Genomic DNA, 21354 nt, shown 5'->3' with positions numbered 1-21354 from the left:
AGATGTCCTCAAAAGATGTGCATAATGTTAATTAATTCACATCAGCATTTCCCAAAGGAAAAGACATCCTGGAGGATATGAGAATTTTAGATGACATGCACTAGCAGCTAATTTTGACTAGGTTTATGCTTACATGAATGGAAAATTTCTCAAAAGAACTTTGCTAGGTACATTTTCTACTGGTTTATGAAATATTAACTCAGATACGAAATTGAGTGCTGAGAAATAAACAAGAGCTTGCAAGGCAGATAAAACACAACATTAATTTTATTTAACATTTCATTTACTGGTGATTTCACTATGGTATGCACTTCCAAAGTGATTTCTTGTCATATGTAGAACTTACGTTAGGTGAAATGCCATAGGATCTCAGACTCAAGACATTTATTTTTTCTTTTAGAGAGGAGTTGAAAGAAAGGTGGAGAGCATTAGTAGTGCTAACCATGAATCCTTGGCAGTTCTCTTTTGCTCTCTCTTTCAGAATCTCCTTTAGAGAATTCATCTTCATTCTTGGTTAAAACCTTACTTTTACGTTTCTGACTTCAAAATCTACATTTCTAGGTATGGTTATAATTCATATCTCTTCTGGCCTCTGGTTTTGGGATTTCAGATGGCATTGCAGATTTTCACTTGGAGCCCGCTTTCTTATCAAATGTATCACATTTCAAACAAATGTGTGATCTTCCTCCCCCGCGCCCCCTCTCTAACTACTTAATCTCTGCAGATGACACTTTTGTTCACATGGACTGCAGGGCATCCTTTACTGTTTTTGTTTTTTTTAAATTTCTTTCCACTCTAATGTCTGTCGGTGCTCTCAGTACAGTTTAAGCTTAGTAATATTTCTTATATTTGTCTTTAGTGTGGGCCCTTAAGTGCCAATACCATGGTCTTACTCTTCCCATATTTTTTCATCTCTTTCCTCCTGCCTCTTTTTCCCTCTTTCATTCCTTGTTCCCACATCCACTAAAGACACACTATGTACCAGCATTGTATGAGGCTGTAGAACAAGGAGTAATGAAAGCCAGGCCTTGTCCTAGAGAGGCAGGAGGCATGGAAGCAGTGACAGGTAAGCATATAGATGATTGTACAGCACAGATTAGGACTGATAGCCTAATAGGTTAAGCAAAGTGTTATGTGAATAAGGTGTGATGAATTGTACCTGGGGTCATCAGTAAAGGGCTGAGTTAACATTGAAAGATTGTGGACCAATGAGATGGGTGGAGAGAGATGAAGAAGACAATATTGAAAGGGAAGAAAAATAGGAGCAAAACATTGGAGGCTTAACCTGATTTGAAGATTGTGGTGTGACTGGAGTACAGAGAGCGCTGGGAAGTACACAAGGAGATGAGATTAAATCAATACAATTACAGCTCACCTTAGAGAACTATGAATGAGGCAGGATATTGGTGAGTCATTGAAGGGCTTTAATGGAACCTGCTAGCCAGTGTTGTTATCTATCTATCTATCTATCTATCTATCCATCTATCTATCATCTATCTACCTATTTTTAGTTCAAGTATCCTTAACGTACAGTGTTAACATTAGTTTCAGGTATACAACACAACGATTCAGCAATTCTATACATTGCTCAGTGCTCATCACAATAAGTATACCCTTCACCTATTTCATCCATCCTGCCACACTCCTAGCCATTTTTAGAAGATACCCTTGCCAGCAGTGTGATGAAATGAATTAAGAGGGTAAGACTCTGATGCCAAGGAGGCCAGGTATACTGCTAAAGTGATCTGAGTAATAAAGATGAGGACTCAAAGAGGAATAGTGGCAGTGAGCATGGAAATAAATCTACATGAAAGGAACTGAGTAGTCAGAATAGGGAAGACTTGGTAGCTAATCGGATGGGTGAGTGGGCTGTGAAATTCTAAAGGGCCACTGGAAAGATACCTCTAAGAATTAACATGTAAAATGTCACATACTGTATGATCAGTATACACATGTCAAATAACAATGGAAAACAAACTGTTTATGAACAAAATTTTAAAATAGTAACAGTATAATATAGAGTTACCTGAAGAGAATGTCCGGCAGGACTGAGGCTGAATCTAAAAGTTTCATTGAATGAGGGCTCTCTATCATGTCGGCATACTCTCGTTTTTTTCTTGATTACCTTTTTCTGCGTAGAGATGTTCATCACATATATTTTTACATATAAATCTGAAAATAAGAACTCAGCTTGTAAAGTGTCCACGACTCACACAATTTTCTATTGAAAGAATTATACTTGTACGCTGAGCTCTCCTATGTTTTACACAAAGCCGGAAGACTGCGCTCGATTTGTTTCAGACAACAGAAAGTGTTTAAAAGATACACCAATTTTCTTAGCAATTCAGTTTTCCTGTTGTATGGTAAATACATTACTCTAAGTTTATGTGTTGAGAAAATTTAGCTAAAAACTAGTAAAATATCAACTGGTTTTACATAAAAGAAATTAGTTATTACTTTCCATTTTTCAGATATATTTGGTGTACAACCCAAATTTTACTCTACATTTTCCAGATTATTTAGGACATATTCCTACAGAATTCCTAGATGTATGACATTGCTCATTATCACAAAATTAGATACCTGGTAAGTGATCGGGAGATTTAAATTTGTAGGTGATATTTCTGCACTGGAGAATCTCAACTATTAGTTGTTCACCATCTGTCTTCATTTCCTTCTTCAGTGCAATCTTGATTTCTCCCATTACCTGAGTTTTGACTGAAAGAATTTAATAAAAGTGTTAAGGAATATGAAACACCATCTATTAAATGTTTAATTTAATAATTCATTCATACATTCATTTATTGCTTATCAAGTGTTGAACACCTTATTCTATCCTGTGGATACACAGATGAATAAAATACAGTCTGAGCCCTTAAGAAGTGTAAAATCTCTTGGGGAGACTGATAAATTACACACTTACAACAAAGTGTGCTAATAACGACAGGCTAGTAAACAGGGAGGTATGGAAGAAATGCAAGTCAATAAGTATTACTTGACTGTAGATTCTTAGGCCAAAAGAGGAAACAGATGAGATTACGAGAAAAAAGATATCCATAAAAATAATATAATTTTAATATAATCTATAGGAAATCAGTCATGTGAAATACAAGAGTTGTTTGCTAACAATTGCTCATTACCAGGCTTGCGCAAGAACATTTGCTACCACAACTAAATGTCGTTATATGTTATTTCTACTTTCTTTCTTTTCCTTTACAAAAGAAATAGCCAACAAGAATATGTAGTAATGAAATTGCACAAGGGAAAATTCCACGAGTGACCTAAATGAAATGTATTTCTTTCAAGTGTTTATCTTGGATCTTTGTATCACTGCAGAAGCTGTTCGTGCTAGGTCATGTTCTTTATGATTCACTCTTTCCCCTGCCAATTCATGTATGCATCCACTTCTCCAATCACCAACAAGTATTTTATTTCCCATCCTACCCTGTGATAAGCACTCTGTTAGGAAGAATGGTAACAGTCGTGAGCCAAAACACGCATCCTTAATGGTTTTATGGTTTTTCCACCTGTTGGGAAGAAAGCCTTAACAAATTATTTTCATCAATAAATGTAAAATTAGAAAAAGAAAAAAGGTAATGGAATACAAGGGCATGATTCCAAGACAGTCTGCGGAAGTACTGCTTGAGCTGAAACCAGAAGGATGAGAAAGAGTTAACTAGTTGAAATGGATTAAGAACATGCTACAGAGGGGCACCTGGGTGGCACAGCGGTTAGGCATTTGCCTTCGGCTCAGGGCGTGATCCCGGCGTTCTGGGATCGAGCCCCACATCGGGCTCCTCCGCTATGAGCCTGCTTCTTCCTCTCCCACTCCCCCTGCTTGTGTTCCCTCTCTCGCTGGCTGTCTCTCTCTCTGTCGAATAAATAAATAAAATCTTAAAAAAAAAAAAAAGAACATGCTACGGAGAAGGAACAGTGTGCTCACAGGAGGGAACATCATGGGACTAAAGAACTAAATCTGTGTTCATGTGATTATGACATGTTGTTAATTGGTACCATGTTAAGAGTTTGGTTTTCATATTTAGGACAACAGGAACCTATTAAAGGTTTTTAAGTTTGGATATAGATCACTTGTTCTCAATCATCTTGGTTTTAGACTTCTTTACACTCTTAAACAAACAAATGGAAGGTCCTCAAAGAACAATCGTGTATTATAGGTATCAATATTAGAAATTAACATTTCTAATTAAATTACAAAATTAGATACTCTAGAATATTTATTGACGCAATTAAAATGACAATAATATACTTGTAAATAAATATTTTAAAGAAAAATAACCATATTTTCCAGAACAAAAATATATAGTGAGGAATGCTGTTTCATATTTTTTTTCAAATTTCATTAATGTTTTCTTAATAAAGGACAGTTGGATTCTCATACCTGTTTCTATATTAAATCCAATTCAATATGTTGTTTTATTAATAGCTGTTTCTGTATTAAATCCATTCGATATGTTGAAATATATGAAGAAAGAAATATATGAAGAAAGTATTTTAATATCCTCTTTCGATAATATTAGATAATTACAATTTGACAAGTGGTAATTTCTTAGAAGATTAGAGGAAATATGGAATCTGAAATCATATTAATGAACTTTTGAAATGTTGCTTTAAAATACATCAGTCTGTATGCATTCTTTTTAATCTTGCATTTTGAATGGCTCTTTTAACTATGCCTGACTTGGTAATAGCATATTCATTTTGGAAAATACTGGTTCATTGAGCTAGGCAGTTCTTATTGACATATTTCATAAAATATTTAAAGCACATGTGTTAATATCATCACCAATATCATCAAAAAGGTCTTTGAATATTGAGAAGCCTCCAGACTCAGGAAGGCTGATAGAAATTTTCCAAAGTTCTGTTTTTATTTAAAAGTCTAATTTTATCACTGACAACTATCATCACTTGTTTTTCTTAAAGTGACAAGCTTACTTTGTTAATTGTTGAGAATAAGTAGCATTTGTCTATCTTTTTAGCAAAAATTACACTTCTTATTAAAAAGGCTAGTTCAGCTTGCAACTCAAAAAGAAAAAAACAACAAAAAAACCACAAACAGGTTTCCTCATGTCAACTATCATAATTTGGCAGGCAGCGAAGTGCTTCTGGTATCTTTTACATTTCACCACAAAGAATTAAAAAGATGTGTACTTAAGGGTCTAGGTTTAATAACAATAATCTTAACTTCCTCATTAAGGACGGTCTTAAATGAAACTGGCATTTTCCTTACAAGTGAGTGGAAGTTAAAAAAAAATAAATACAGTGACTGTTAATATAGTTTGGTGTCACTGCCTTGCTTTGTGCTAAGTCCCCAGCAGTTTACTGCATCATTGCTTTTGCATTATCAATGTAAATGTCAATACAGTGAAAAGGTAAATAATATCTTAGTATATTTTAAAAAATAATTTTGACCTCTGCATGCACGTAGACAAAATATAGAATATAGACTATAGTTGAATAATCTTTGAGAGGAAACTAAAGTAACAAAAGCATTATGTGCAAAATTGTAAATATATTAGATGGTGGTTATTTAATCCTTTTGATTGAATTTTGTCACATTTTGTGGATACGTTATTTTGATGAATTTCTTTTCTGGATCAAGTGTTCGATTAAATTAATTTAACTTTTTATGCCTGGATGTACCCAGACATGTAGAGAAATATCTATCATTACCAATAACTAAGGTCCAAAAATATAGGAAACCACCCTCTACACTGAAACACAAATCTTCTGGATATAATTACATCATAACAGTTTAGCAACCAATGATTGTAGATACTTTACAGCAGTTAGATATTAGCTTTCCTCTCGAGAAACTCAAGAAAATAAAATGCAAGCCAAGGATTTTATATACAGTTAAACTGTCTTTCAAGTATTAAGCCTATAGTTTTAAGCATATAAGAACTCAGGAATTCTGTACAAAGATTGATTCTCTGAGAAATGCACTTCATTAAACCAAAGAGATAACTAGAGAAAGTTCAGCACAAGGACTGATGGTGAGTATTTAACGTATTTAATTGCAGAGCTGAGGCTAAAGCAGGAGTGAGGACCAAATGGGTGGGAGAACAGCATTTGTTAAGTATTCTGACAGTATTAGAATAAAACTAAAAATAGATGGATGCGGAAGCGAGAGAATGGGGAAAGTAGTGTGAGGTTATTGATTTTTGTATGGGTAATAGGTAGGTAACAAAGGATGCAATTTAAAATTGGCAAAGTAGATAGTATGGTGAAGAAGAACGAGAATTATAAATGGTGTAAATAAAAAGGAAATCATTAAAACAAAGATACAAATCTTTTTTAATTACAGAATTTTTTTCAAATCAAAGACAACAAATGGAAAAAGAAATATAATAAATATATACAATAATTATAAAACAAAATGCAGAGTTGCAATCAAACATATCTATTACATCGGGAAACATGACTAGGTTTAGCTAGCCTATTTTTAAAAAGACTTTCAGACTGGCTCATAAAGCAAAGCTTAACTCTATGAAAAAATTTAGTTTTGTTTCAAATATTGAAAAATGAATCAATTATAAGCATGCCAGGTATATGGAAACAATAAAAGAGTAGGGGTTGAACTGTTATTATCAGACAATATACTTTAGGGCACAATGCAGTAAACAAGACAAAAGGGGGCATTTGATCAAGCTAAGGATACATAAATCCTAATGAAGATATCACAGTTATGAAGATATATGTACCACTTAAATAAGACTGAAACTACAACATGAGATGTAAGAGTTGCAAGGAGAGGAATGAGAATAATAGTAAAAGACTTCTACACAACACCTGTCATACAAGACAGGCCAAGTAGACCAAGAGAAGCAAAGTCATAGAATATTGAGACATTATAATCAATAAAGCAGATCTCGTGTATCTTTACTAAATACCACACCCTGATCATAGAGAATATATCTTTTTTCTCCACTATACGTGGAACATTCCCAAAATTGATCACATACTGAATTGCAAAGAAGATATCAGGAAGGTCTATAAAATGAAGCTATTACAAACATTGATCACACATAAAAAGCCTTCAATGAAATAATTCTTGGGTGAATAGCAAAATACAATGAGAAAAGACAGGAGTTCTGAAAAATAATGATAATGAAAATAACTATGTGTTAAAGTAATGCTGAGAGGAAAATCTCAACTTTGAGATTGGCAATCCTGGCTCATCACTCAAGATCTGAGGATTTCAATACAATCAGGAAAAACATCCAAGGCTCCCCATTTCCTGGAACTCTAAAATGAAGTAGGTGAAAAACCCGAAGCAGAGACTATCTTCTCCTGGGAATAAGACATATCTTGGCTTGGTGGAGTGAATGCCAGCAAAAAAACCAAAAAACCCCATTTAATCAAATTTCAAAAAGGAGAGTAAAACTTCATCAACCAGGCCAGCAAATCTATATGTGAAACAGCTCTATGTCTTTTCTCCAAAGCCATACAGAAGTGGAAAGAACACCATGTCTCAAACCCACACCTAGGATGGAGGGGAAAAAGAGGGTTCTAACGAGGTAAGGAGGGAGCCAAGGAAAATACACTCCCACTCTTCGGAGCCAGTAGAAATTGTGGACAGAACTGACGACACTAATGAGCATGCAGGAATAAAACAGCAGAACAATCCTTTTTTCTGGGAGAAATTCACGTTTATAGGTCATATTCCTCTTTTACAGCCCTTAAAACCCCACACGCGAAGCATGTGCTATTTGTTGTTGTTTTCCACCTTCTCTTATGGGAAAAAAGGTGGAATTAAGCTTGCTAATTACAGTTCTCAAATCACCCCTTTGCCTGCTTCTTTCTTGGAAGGTTAAATTCATGTGCTTCTCAGTATGGTACTTGTGAAGTTCTTGATAATTCTCTCCTGTTGGAAGATTGTTCCAGCTTGCTCTTTAATGTTTCTATTAAAGGCAGAAAGGGACATGCCTGCTGAGATCACGTTAATTGTGAGTCATCGCTGTCAATCATGTCTGCCCCTTCACACTTCAGAATGCCTTTGTCACCTGGAGCAGATGCCGGACGGCACAGAAGCCTCCCTCCACTGCCGCCACAAGGGGGCAGCAGCTCCAGACTGACGATCAATCCTACTCTGGAGAAGACATTTATCCTACAATATGATACATAACCGCGATTTAAGAATAGAAAGAAGGGGGAAAAATAGAAGAGGAAGGGATGAAGGGATGTTGAGGCCACAGTTCAAAAGCGAGACGACAAAAAAATGGGGTTACAGTGGTAAAATACAAGTAGTCCCATTTTAAAACCAGGGATGAATTAGAAGCACCATGGAACAAAATTGAATAAGATAGAAATCAATACATTCACATAGAGGGAAGAAAGGCTTAGGATACTATAGAAAGGAAAACAGAGAGTAAAGAAGGTAGAAAACAGTGATAGATACGTCAAACTGAGAAATAGGATCCAGTGTAACTGATTGCTCGGAAAAAGAAAATTCAAGAGATTAGAAAATTGCATCTATTTAAAATACAAAGGTATCCATCTGAAGTAACAGAAGAGTAAATCTGTGGATCAAAAGAGCATCCTGTATTCCTGGAAATATTGATTAGTTGATATACTGATATATTGCCATTTAAACTACTTCAAAAATATAGAAAACATGTAGCTTTTCGATGATATTTAAAAGCCTGTGGCAGAGGATATAGAGGATATAGTAATGAGAGAAAGAAAGGAAGGAAGGGAGGGAGGCTCAAGGGAGGGAGGAAGGAGGGAGGAAGGAGGGAGGAGAGAAGGAAAAAAACCTTGAAGATGAAATCAAAGAGGAAGAAAGTGGAAGTGTGCTGATTTCCTTTAAACAGAGAGTTAATAAAATTTAAAATTGAAATATAGTATTGAAAATCATAACTGTTCAACCTCTTAATATTTTCTATTTTACTTCTTAGACTTAGTGAGATCTTTTATAAATGAATAGGGCTAAAATATTTATTGAAAGTAACCTATTCCTTTGTTTTCACCATGATATAGCCCCTTCATTAAATTAAAAAAACAGTATAATAATTTTTTGACAAAGACCATGAATAACTGAATTCTATTAAAATTGTTTGTGTCCCTCTATCTCTTTAGCTAAAGTGCCCCAACTAAGTATAACTGTCAAACTGACTTATTTTTATCTTGCACAGCTTTCTTCTTTCACACTCTCTGGTGCTTTATTCTCCATTAAGATATGCAGTGCTCTTCTCACTTTTTTTTTCCTCACAAATATATATATATAAAATTATCTTTGAAAAACATGTGTAGGTCATATCTACACGCACACATTTATACACATGCTATATCTATACCTCCATCTGATGTATATTTTTAGAGAAGTGCATTTTAAGAAAACATGACCATTAACAGAACACAATAATTCCTTCACAACAAGAAATAAGGTCGGTACAATCTCCATTTTACCGGTGTGAACACAGTGGCTTAGGTGTTTGAAGTAACTTGCCAAATGGCTAAGGGGTCCAGGCAGAACTTCAATCTAGACCTTCCGATTTTAAGTCCAGAGCTCTATTCTCTCATGAAAACCTTGTAATTTCTTATATGATTTTTACACTTATTATGATGAGCACTGAGTAACGTGTAGCATTGTTGAATCATTGCAACGTACACCCAAAACTAACATAACACTAGGTTAACTACACTTCTGAATAAATACATCAATAAACAAACATACACATGAATGAATAAAATAACGTTTTGGTTTTTTGGGGACAGAAATGCTGCAAATGCCGGATTTTTTTTGAAATTAAGAGCAGTCCAAAAAACAAAACAAAACAGAATAAAGAGCAAAGTTCAGTTGAAAAAACAAACAACCATATTTCTGACAAGAAATCCTAAGAATACTCAAGGAAAAACATTAAAATGATGTTAACTGGCTCCAGAAGTTAGAAAACAGGCTGCTCTGACATCTTGAAAGTACTTGGAAGAGAATGATGTGCTTAAATAAGCATTTCATTGAAGATATTAAGTACAAAATAGATTAAATACATAATGCATATATATTTTTTAGTGTGTTTGGAATGAAGGGATTTTCAGGGGCCATTTCACTATTTTACTTTAGCCACACATTGGACCTTAGCGAGGAAGGAGATAGCAGGCAACTGTGGGTTGTTGATTCAAGGTTATATTTGCCCATCTCCCTGTTGACATGATAGGTGTTTTTAAAAAAATTTTTTTTCTTTTAAGTATGTTCCACATCAAACACAGGACTTGAACTCAGGACTGTGAGATCCAGAGTCATGCTCAACCAACTGAGTCAGCTAGGTGCTCTATGCTGTGGGTTGTTAAAACCATAGCCAGAAGTACTGTCTACATATATATATTACATCCATTATGCAGGTTATTTATATTAAACAACAAAATGGCAATAAATACTTCCTGAAATATTTGTAATTGTATGAGATCCTATATGGAAACCATCTAAACATACAAAATAATTTTTAAAAGTGACTATGGGTTGAGAAAAATCTTTTTTTAACATTATCGGTATCTGAACTACTTCACTGCGCATAGTGTAAATCGAGGTTTACTCTTTCTCAGAATTCTAAGAAATCTGTGATCTGAGCAGTTTTTGTTAATGCAAGACCAGTTGGGGCCAAAAGGTTCTTTAGAGGCATCGTTTAATTAACCGAAAGTGAATAAAATGTGGAAAAGAAGGAAAGAAGGACGTTTTGTAAAAGGAAAGTTTGTGTAAGGAAAAAAAAGCAGCACAGAGTGAATAAAATTCTCATTGACACTTAGGTTTCCTTGAAAATTTCCATTAATTAATACTACATGCCAGCGCCGCAGGCCACGGGTACTGGCTAATGAAGTCTGATGGGTGTTAGGTAGGATATATATTTAGCCCTGAGAGCCTATCACCTCAAAATTTGTTACTTAGCTCCTATCACTCATTCCAAATCTAAGCGAAGTCTAAAGTGGGATTAAGGTGGAGTTCTAAAACCAGGAAATCTGGATGGCAGGCCAGGCGTTAAATAATTCTGTTTTGTAGTTCCTCATATTGTAAAGTGACGACATATAATACGATTGTTTGTGAACTATTTACAGTATCTCTTTCAGCTTTATAGGATAATAAATTTGTGAACATTTTCTGATATTACCTAAATATGATTTAGTTCTGACCCTTTACTAAACATCTACTCTAAATAATTGTCTCTGTTTACTCAGGATTTCTAAACCCAGGCCTTACAGAAAATCCTGTTAATGTCCTAGCACCTGTTAATAGCCAAAGTAGTGATGTATTTTCCCTCATGTATAATTGTATTTTCCTTCCTTTCAATTGTTTCTATTCTATCAGTTTCAAGTCTAAGGAATGAAATTTTTAAATGCTAACATAATAAATATATTGTTAAATATATATGTGTATATATATATACATATATATATATGTATATATATATACACATAGTTAGCACAATGCCTACAATGCTAGTTACTCAATAATAATTTATTCGTCTTATGTCTCAACAATGATACAATGCAGGATCAGTTCTAGAAGAAACAGACAGTTTACACCTAGCAAGCAAATCTATACCCTTAGGTCAATTGCTCAACTTATTGAGAGTAAAGTAACAAAACAAAACATCTCAAGATATTCATATGAGTCAATACTTTTAAAATAGAAATTTCTAAAAACAAGAGTTCTTTTTCCATTTTGCTGAGCTTGTTAGAAAGAGGAAATAAGCTCACTTTAATTTGTTCTATTCATCACCCTCTCTCTGTGATTTCCGACCAGGTATATTAACCCTAGTCTAGAGTCCATAATAATTTTACCTTCCATTCTGAAATTACATCTCTCTCTTCCAAAAGTTCAAGGTGGTACTCGATATTTGTGACTGTAGCACTCAATAATTATCTATAACTGGCACTTCTCCTTTCTTTACACCATGTCCTGGAGTAGCAGGGAAGGCTACTAGATCCTTCACTAGGTCTGGTAATCTTATGTGCATTGAATGTTCTTTCCTAGTAAATCGTTGTTTCTCAAGCCATTGATATGTTTTAAACTTAATTCTCTGAAACATGTCTTCTGAGCAAAGGTTCTTACCTCTTACCTCATATACATAGGATTAATAGAAGGGGTGAAGAACCAAAGGTTTTGAAGGTTTATCCTGGTAATTTAATATTTGAAAGGGAGAAGCAAAATAGAACTAATCTATTTCATTTTATAGTGTATTAAACTCAACTCCTATTACCGTCACTGTAAGAGCTCATGAAGTTGACTCTCAATTAATCAGCTTGCTCAGACAACAAAAATGACACCATACAGCTGGCTCGATCACCTGACTACTTTTCCACCTGTATGTCACAGATGACCATAAATGCTCGGATCTAGCACTTTCTACAAACACATACTATAATAAAGAATTAGAGAATTTCTGAGAGAGGATTTGTAAAACGCTTTGTGATCAGATATAAATACATAATATTTTACAACGAAATTCAATGGACTTGGTTTTCAAGAAAAGAAGATGAATCTTCATACCAAGTATATCTCCAGACATACGCTTTTCTACTCACAGTTTAAGCATACACTAATCTGTAATCAAGAGGATAATATTATAACATTATGAATGATGAATACCAATTATGTAGTGCAAACTTGTCTCACACTATCTCATTTTTCCTCAAACATGTGAAATAGAAATATTACTAACTTCACTTTCAAGAAAGGAGCCTGTAAATTTTAGGTTGACGAATTCGCCAAATGTCACATAGCTAGATTAGACGTTTCCAGCAAGACAGCCCAAGGTTATTGCCAAAACTGTCATAATCCATTATGTGATAGTGCTTGTGTGCCAAATTCTCGTACATGCTTGTGAGCACATACGTGTCGGGGGAAGGCAGCTGGGGATTGTGGGGACTCAGGATTCATGGGGCAGTTGTCTTGGAAAGACAAGGAAGAGTTCAGAGAAGGAATAAGTGCTTACTCATTTCCTACCCAAAGCCTTGATTTAGGAACTCAACTTCTTGACTTATTACATGCAGGAAGTTACAATTTACTTGACTGGAAACAACCATGTATTCGACTTATTGAACAAGACTTGTGTTCCAGGCACTTTATGTATCACTCTACAGCCTTTAAGGGCAAGAACTGTGCCGTATTTACCCTTATTGTTTTAGCCCATAGAAAAGACACCTAGCCCGTATTAGATGCTTAAGGAATGAATTTATAAAATATCTCTAATCTTTACAGAAAACCTACAAGGTGAGTATCACTTCCACACACATCTGAAGAAAGAGATTTCTCAGGTCTGACTCTTCCGTCTAAACTAAGGTGAGGCCACCAAATTGAGATATTTTGGGATATTTTTTCTCCTATAGTTTCACCCGAAATAAATGCTTTAATGTCAGTTTGTGAATTTTATTCTCTGTTTACATATATATCCAAGCCTCTATTATTCAAAGCTACGCAGTGACATCCTGATACATTTTCATTTCTCAGGGCTTAGTGGAGGCTGAGCGAGGAGGCATTTTGTTATGTTTTCATTAAATCATTTTTTCCACGGGAGAAGAGTTCTGTAAGCTTTCATTAAGTCCTTTATTTGAAATAACCCAGATTCAAGGAGATATTTTATACAATAAGGCAGGCATTCTGGCCTAATATGATTTAAGAGTTCTATGAAAGTAGGACAGGCCTGCACATTCTCTGTGTGCTCTGTTACATAAAGAAATCCTTTCTTTCTGAGACAAAGCCAGAAAGAACATAATTTTAGGAGGAAAAAATAGATTTCTTCTGATTGATCTTCTTCAGTGTTTTTGGCTTTTTTTTTTTTTTTGTCCTTTTGGTACATGTTTCTTAGCATTCATTTCACTGTGACTGAAAATAACCAGAGCTCTTTTTAAAAATGTTTAATTGAAAGCTTCCTATTATCTTGTATGAGATTTAAAAAAAAAAAAAGAACTTTTGCTATTAGAAAAGAAAAACTGAAAACTTAAATGGACATCACATTTAAAATGCTTGCAGTTTTGAAATTACTCTCAAAAGCCTCAGGAAAACAAATCCCAGGAGGAGTGAAGCAGAAGAGCTGGTAGATGGAGCAAGGAAGTTTGGTGAAGGTTTTTTTCCAGAGGAGAGTCAAGTTCGAGAACACGAGCCTGGCTTCCTCAGTTCACAAGGCCTTGGCTAGACTCCCATCTACGCTGTAGATCAAAAAGATCAAGTCGTCTTGACCTTTGACCTAAAAGTAGGCAGATCAACCACCCAGGAGGAGCGGTGGATCTATGTATATTCTCCCAACACAGAGAAACATCAGCATCCAACTGGAATGAATTTAGAAAATAAAACCAGGTAATTGCATAATGGTAGGGAAACCAGGAGCTTCTGTGAGGAAGGTTTGTGTACGAGTGAAACTACCAATTAACCATAGAACAATTTCCGGCTTCTCATAGGAATGGAAGGTGACCAGGCAGCCAAGTAACCTCTGAATAAACCCGTGAATAGCATCTGAGGTGTTAAAGGAGGGTCAACAGATTACAGGAATCAAATGTTAAGGTTGGCCCATCAAGTTATTTCTGTCATCTCTCTCTCTCTTCTTGACCAATCCTAACACCCTTAACATAGACTCATTTTGATCTTTTGGTTTTCACTGGCTCTTCAGTTTTTCACTTTCTACTAATGCAACATATAGGAAGATCCTATAAAAATCTTCCTTGATCCTATTTTTTTTCCCAGCTATCACTTTATCTCCTTTGTCCTTAACTGCCATGCAAGCTAAAAGAATGAACTAGAATTCCAGCACAACTATTTATTTTCAACCCAATTCACTAGATATTCTTTTATGTCTCTCCCCTCTTCGTTAGTCTTACCCCGCTTTACCCTGAGAAGAACGCTTGAACTGTATCACCTGGATTTCCTCATCTTACGTTTCTTCTGGGGTTTTAGCAACAAGAAGTCAGCAGGCAGTGTGAGGGTAGGAGGATAGAGGACGAGTTATTTATTGCCTTTCACCCATCCTCATCTGCTGGCTTGTTTTGCAGGGACTGGTGACTTGCCACAAATGCTAGAGCTCCTGCCCAGAATCTCTTGTATCATGGCGGTCGCTCTTGCTCAGTTCTGGTGTCAGCCTCCCTCCTCACACCTCATTCCGCTCAGGAGTGGCTTTTTCTTGTGGCCAGTCTTTTACCCTTTCACCTGGCCCTGGTGGTTCCCTTAACCTCTCCCACTTTGTCCATGGTCTTTTTATTAAACTCTTTTAACTACTCCATTTGAATGTGTCAACTGCTTCCCGCTAGGGCCTCATGGCACGTCAATTACTGCAGATTAAGTTAGACCATAGTCCAGGGTTTGGTTTTTATTTTCTTCTTAAAAGGAGAAATGGTCTATACATGAAACGGACCTATTGATTTGTTCACATATATTCCTGGGCTTATGTCTATGCTTTATGCACTATGCCACTGTTCCCTTCATCTTGCACAAATACCAAACTCTTTTTATCATTATGTCCAAATACCTGGCAGGGTAACTTCACACTTATGTCAGTCAGGGTAGATTAGATTCTGTTTAGTAACAAATATCACAAAAAACAGCAGTGATTGAAAACTAAAAGTCACAACATCTTAGGCTGACGGGACAGTCAGCGGTCTCCCTCTTTGCTGATTGCCATACCTGAAAGAGAAGAGAACTCCTCAAGTCTCCCATCAGCGATTAAATGCTCAGTCCAGGAATGGCGGACATCATATCCAACTGCCACTCATAGGCTGGAATGAGTCAAAGAACCCCCTGCGCCATGAGGGAGCCAAACAGTCTGGGGGTCAGAGGAATGGAGGTCATCAGTGAGTAACACTAATGAACACCAAAGCTTTCTTTGCTCCTCTTACTCAAAGTTGACTTGGATGTTGGAGGTTCTCTGTTATTTTATATGGATGTTAGAATAAGGGTATTGAGTTCCTCAAAAATACTCAGCTGGTAACTTAATTGAAACTCTATTAGATTTCTAAACATGAAATGATTATACATTCATCCAGAGTTTTTTTTATGTCCTTCAGTAGAGTCTTCAAGTTGCTTTTATTTTTCTGTAGATATCTTAGTTATTTTCTAAGTAAGCTCCAAGATACGATATTATGAATGTTTTGATGTTATGAATTATACTGTTGTTGTGTATTTATGGTTACTTGCTGGTGACTAGAGTAATTCTTATTAGTTCTAACATTTATCTGTTGATTCTGTCAGATTTTTATATACATATGTATTCAAATTGACTGCAAATAATGTTTTTTTCCCCCTTTCAGTTGTTGTACCTCTTATTTTATTTTCTTCCCTATAATGAGTCAAGACCAATGTTATGTCAAATATCCTTGGGTCTGATCTTAAAAAAACATGCACCAACGGGTGCCTGGGTGGCTCAGTCAGTTAAATGTCTGACTTTTGATTTCAGGCTCAGGTCACGATCTCAGGGTCTTGAGATTAAGCCCTGTGTCAGGCTCTGCGCTCCGCAGGGAGTCTGCTTGAGATTCTCTCTCTCCCTTTGCCCCACCTCCCCCTCTTGTGCATGTGCTCGCTCTCTCTCAAAAAAAACAAAAACAAAAAAACCCCAAAAAACAAACATGCACCAAAATTACTCCTATTAGTAAAATGATTTAAAAATATACACATATATAATCTTTACAAAACTCAGGAAGGGCCCTACCTTTCCTAATTTGCTAGGAATTATCAAAAATAGGTGTATATAGTAACTCAAGTGGTTTTTCTCCGTCTATATATTTACTTTTATAATATTAACGAATACGCAAAACTTATTTATCTATCATTTTGTCATGAATATAGTTTTCCAATTCTACATTATTATAAACAAAGCGAAACTGAACATTATAAACAAAGCTAAAATGAAAATTTATATGAAATTCTTTACGCATGGATAAAAGAGTTCGGTTGGGATATGGTAGAATATTTAGTATATACTGGAATCCTAGGTTTAAACAGTATACAAATTTAGTTGTTATTGTCAAATTGACCAAAATGTTTACACTAACATTTTATGTTTTACTCTTCTATCATAAGTATATAATTCCATTTTGTCACATTTCCGCAAATTCTGGGTTTTCTTAAAGAGTTTCAGAAAAACAATATATGCGAGTATATGCACATGCATATTGGACCCTGATCTACTTGCGTCATATGTACAGTAAATACCTGTTGTCTTATTGTTTTGTTCTGTTTATGGCGTCATTTTTTGAACAAAAGTTTATTTTAATTATAATATAGTCAAATTCATTAGCCTTTTACACTATGGTTTTGGTTTTGTGTTTTAACAGTTCTTTTGTATTTTGCCATTCATTGGGAAGACAGTCCCTATTTACTTCTGAAAGTCTGAAAGTATTACTCTTCATTTTAGATACTTAAACCATCCACAGTTACCTATTTATTGCTTTTTATAGTAAGAGGTAGTAGTAATTTTTTTTCATGCTGGCAGCCAATTTTCTCTGAATTATTTATCTGCGGTGCAATTTTTGTTGTAAATAGAGTTTCCATCTACACAAGGACCTTTTCTGGGCCAGCTGTTCGGCTCACTGATCTACTAGATTATACTTCTATATCATAGCATTTTATGTACTATAACTTTGTAAGTAATCTTTCTACTTTATCATTTTTATTCAAAATTTTTTTGGCCCTCAGCTCTTTTATATGGATTTTAAGATCAGTTCTCAAAATTCCCTAATAAGCTTTTGTTACTTAATTGAACTTTCCTGGTATTCACAAATTCACTTGGGAACAAATGCAATATTTATGATATTAATGTTTACATCATGCTCTCTATGCCTATCCATTCATGTCTTCTTTTATGAACTTCAACAGTATTTTGCATTTTTCTCATAAAGTGCTGTATTTTGTTAGATATTAGTTATTTCCTGGAATCTTAGACTTTGTGCTGCTATGGTGAAAAGGCTCTCTCTTTTTTTCCATCATGTTTTTGAAGGGGTCATTACAGGTGACATAGGAAGGCTGCTGTTTTCTGCCTTGATTTTTCTGACCATTTTGTCTGACTCTACCGCCATGTTGCCTACTACCTTTTGAATAACGATTGCATGATACTCATCTTTCTTTTTTTCAACTTTTCTATGAGATTTTACTTTAAGTATATTTTTTCTATATATAGCATGTAGCTAGAAATGTTTAATATACTTTAATTAAATTCATCTTTTATGAGTTCATTTAAATACAGCAACAAGAATTAGAGGTGATTTGGAATTAATTCTACTTAATTTCTTTTTTTTTTTCTTCTTCTTCTTTCTGTTCTTTTCTTTCTGTATCCTTAAGAATTGTTTTCAGCTATAAGAGACAGGAAAACTTACTTAGAATGATTAAACAAATAAGGATTTATTTTTCCAATATAACAAGAAATCCAGAGATAGACATAGGTTTGCCATTATAGTAATGAGTTTAGGAACTCAGGTTCTTTCTGTATTCCTATTCTGTCATTTTTCGTATTCATTTACTTCCTTTTTGCCTAATAGTTGCAAGCCTCATGCTCCATACCCGGGCATCACATCTACCTTCCAGACACAATAATAAGGGTTATTGAGAAAGCAGTTTTATATCACAAGGTTCTTGCAAAGATTAAATGAGCCCAGCATATTTAACCTCTCAGTAGGTTATTATTAACAGGTCTAACTTACCATAATGGAAATTGTCCCTTAACATCTAATTTTTGTAAACCCTGTGTCATTCTGGACCCTAAGTCCAGACAGTAGAATATGCCACGTTTCTTTTGCAGGAACATCACATTGATAACTCCAGAGGGTGTTGTTTACAACTGAGTTATGTTAACAGTTCCTCTTGGAATTGGGCTGTGCACATCCTGAATGTCTGTACATGGATGACACTGACCTTAGCCTTTGTTAGTGAATGAAACACTCCAGATTATTACTAGTCTTGATAAATATAAAACACAATTACTGTTAAAGTTAAAATTATCAAGTAGAGAGTTTAGTAACCTATCTTAAAAGAACATAAAATGGAATATCCTTGGACTGATTATTGTGTGTTCTATGGACTAATTATTGTATTAAAACCCAGCTAGAGTTAGGTAGTTATAGGGGTCCACAGAAATGCTTTCTGCTAGAGTGACCAGGCCACACTAGACAGTCACTGTCAAAGATGATCCTGAAGATGATGGTATTGTCAGTTCAGAGGGCACTCACACCAGGAGGTTCTCAGGGTGAGAGGTGATGAGAACCTACAGTTGGACAGTTTTTGAAATGGAAAGAGGAAATAAAATATAGGAGGTATAAAATATAGAAGGTATAAAATATGGGAGGAGGAGTTTGTAGGCAAAAAGCCACAGTCTTCCCTTCTATCCGCTAATAAAACTCAACTAAACTCAACTAAAATCTGACATAGTTTTCCCCACCAATAAATTTAAAGTTCTGAATTTTCTTACAACTTTGCTGTTGAAATTAGCAAGGAATTATTCTTAATAAATTAAAAATTGTATTTTTTAAAGTAACATAATATTGCATATTTCCATAACGTACCTCCATGTTATCATGTCTGCCATGGTAACAATTCAACCTAGATTAAATCTTAGGTAATATTTTGGCAGGAAGAGTAATTAGTCACTCATTAATTGATAAAGATATAATTTTTTAAATGCCATTTTTTCAACAACACAGTCATTCCATTCTCAATTTATAATACAATTACTTTCAGGAACATCTCAGTAGAATATCTTATTTCAAATATATCTAAACACTTTATTAAAGGAAAAAATCTAGGAGGAAGAAGAAGGTTATTAGTTAACTAAATTTAGTTATATGAGAGTTTAATATACCAAATCAAATGCTATAAAGATCTCAATCTGAGATTGCTAATTCACATTTCCAAACTCACAAGAAAAACACATTCTGAAAACAGATCCTATTTTGCTCTAAAACGCACAAAAAACCAATGAGCAACAGTTCATCTTAAATTTACCCAGCTAACCTCACTGCCGACTATAACAAAGCAAATTGTAAATTGGCTGAGAAACATCACAGCAGTGTCAAAATCAGACTAACCTGCACAACTTGACCGAAATTTGGACCCGGCCAATACATCCTTAACTAAAAGGAAATGAACTCAAAGTATCAGACTATCAAAAGTAACAAACACTTGAAGAAAAAGCTATCTGTCTTGAAAATAAATTGTTGACAAATGGTTCTGGCTTTTCTGGCCTCTTGCAGTAATTGAAATCATTTTAAAATACTATTTTCACCGATTAAAACACAAGCCAAACAGACACCCCTGCTTAACTTGACATAGACCCAAAGAATATGAAATAGACTCAGATACTTGGTACTAAAGACTGCGGACTGACTGATTCAAGCCATTCAACCAATAACCCTGTTTCTCTGGTTTAACGCGGTATTAGTGACCGAGAAAAAAAAGTTTCAAAAGGTAAATGCAATAACTCGGTTAATTTTAGAAGAGGGAGTATTTTGATAAATTCCATTTCTTCTGCTTAAAAAAAAACAAAACCCTTCGTGTTCTCAGAGAACTTTCTAAAACGCATAGATCAATATTTATGCACTTTCAAATGTAGAATTGTAACTTCTTCTGATTAAATCTGCTTTCAATACCTAATGGGGGCATTCTGAATTTTTTATTTCTTTGTATAATACAAGAGACGTATAAAATAAAAAGTACTGAACTAATCCCCTCACTGTCATTAGGATACAGCCTGGAAATTTTTTATTGAAAAATCAAATCCGTCATCTGAACTTGTTTGCCAGTGGTTTTCACCCGTCACTCGGGCTGCCCTGCACACACTCACAGGGTCATCAGCGTGTGGAGGGAGCTGAGCCCTCAAGCTTTCCGAACGACAGATCCGTGACACTAGATGTGTATAAAGACAAAGTCAAGAGAGCAAGATTTCAGTGTTCAACCTCATTCAAACTCCATTTTACTCTTTTAATTCATCTTAAAAATGTTCTCTGAAGTGCATACCATCTGGCCTTTTAAAACACAGTCAATTTCTTTCTTTAAAATTCTGTGAAGCGCAGGTTTGCATTTTATCATTTTCCCCACGCTCCACTTTATGTTATCACTTTTTTGCGCTGACCTCTGTTAACACTTTCAGTTTCTCCTTTGGAATCACACTTTTACTTAACAACTGATCATTGAAAAAGTGACCATAATCACATCATTTCATCTCTACCTGCTGGTGCCTAAAGCTGCACTATTTGCATTTTGAACGGACGCATTCCTATTTGTCTTCCTAGATCTCTCCCAGAGCTGTCTATCCCTCTTTTCTCCTACTGTTGTCTCTGCCGGCATTCCAGTCCTTCTCGTTTCTTACTTGGACTTTTGAATTGTCTCCTAACTGGTCCCCTGACTGCAGATGTGGTCCCTTATGC

At 35.1% G+C, this 21354-nt stretch overlaps 1 protein-coding gene across 5 annotated transcripts in view; it reads right to left on the bottom strand.

Moving 5' to 3' along the window:
- PCLO (piccolo presynaptic cytomatrix protein) overlaps window positions 1-21354 on the bottom strand; it is a 373917-nt gene that overhangs the window by 5822 nt on the left and 346741 nt on the right. For all 5 annotated transcript variants that reach the window (XM_087861125.1, XM_087861131.1, XM_045793368.2 and 2 more), the window contains 2 exons: window positions 2584-2718; window positions 2027-2172 (listed from right to left, as the gene is read on the bottom strand). In XM_087861125.1, coding sequence (XP_087717251.1) covers window positions 2027-2172; window positions 2584-2718 — 281 coding nt within the window. The remainder of the gene's footprint in view (window positions 1-2026; window positions 2173-2583; window positions 2719-21354) is intronic.

The sequence above is a fragment of the Ursus americanus genome, chromosome 3, assembly GCF_024610735.1.
Source record: "Ursus americanus isolate L20-20 chromosome 3, mUrsAme1.1.p, whole genome shotgun sequence".
NCBI classification, from domain to species: Eukaryota; Metazoa; Chordata; class Mammalia; order Carnivora; family Ursidae; genus Ursus; species Ursus americanus.
Note: the sequence above shows the minus strand (reverse complement) of the source record. Positions and strands in the feature narration are given on the sequence as shown.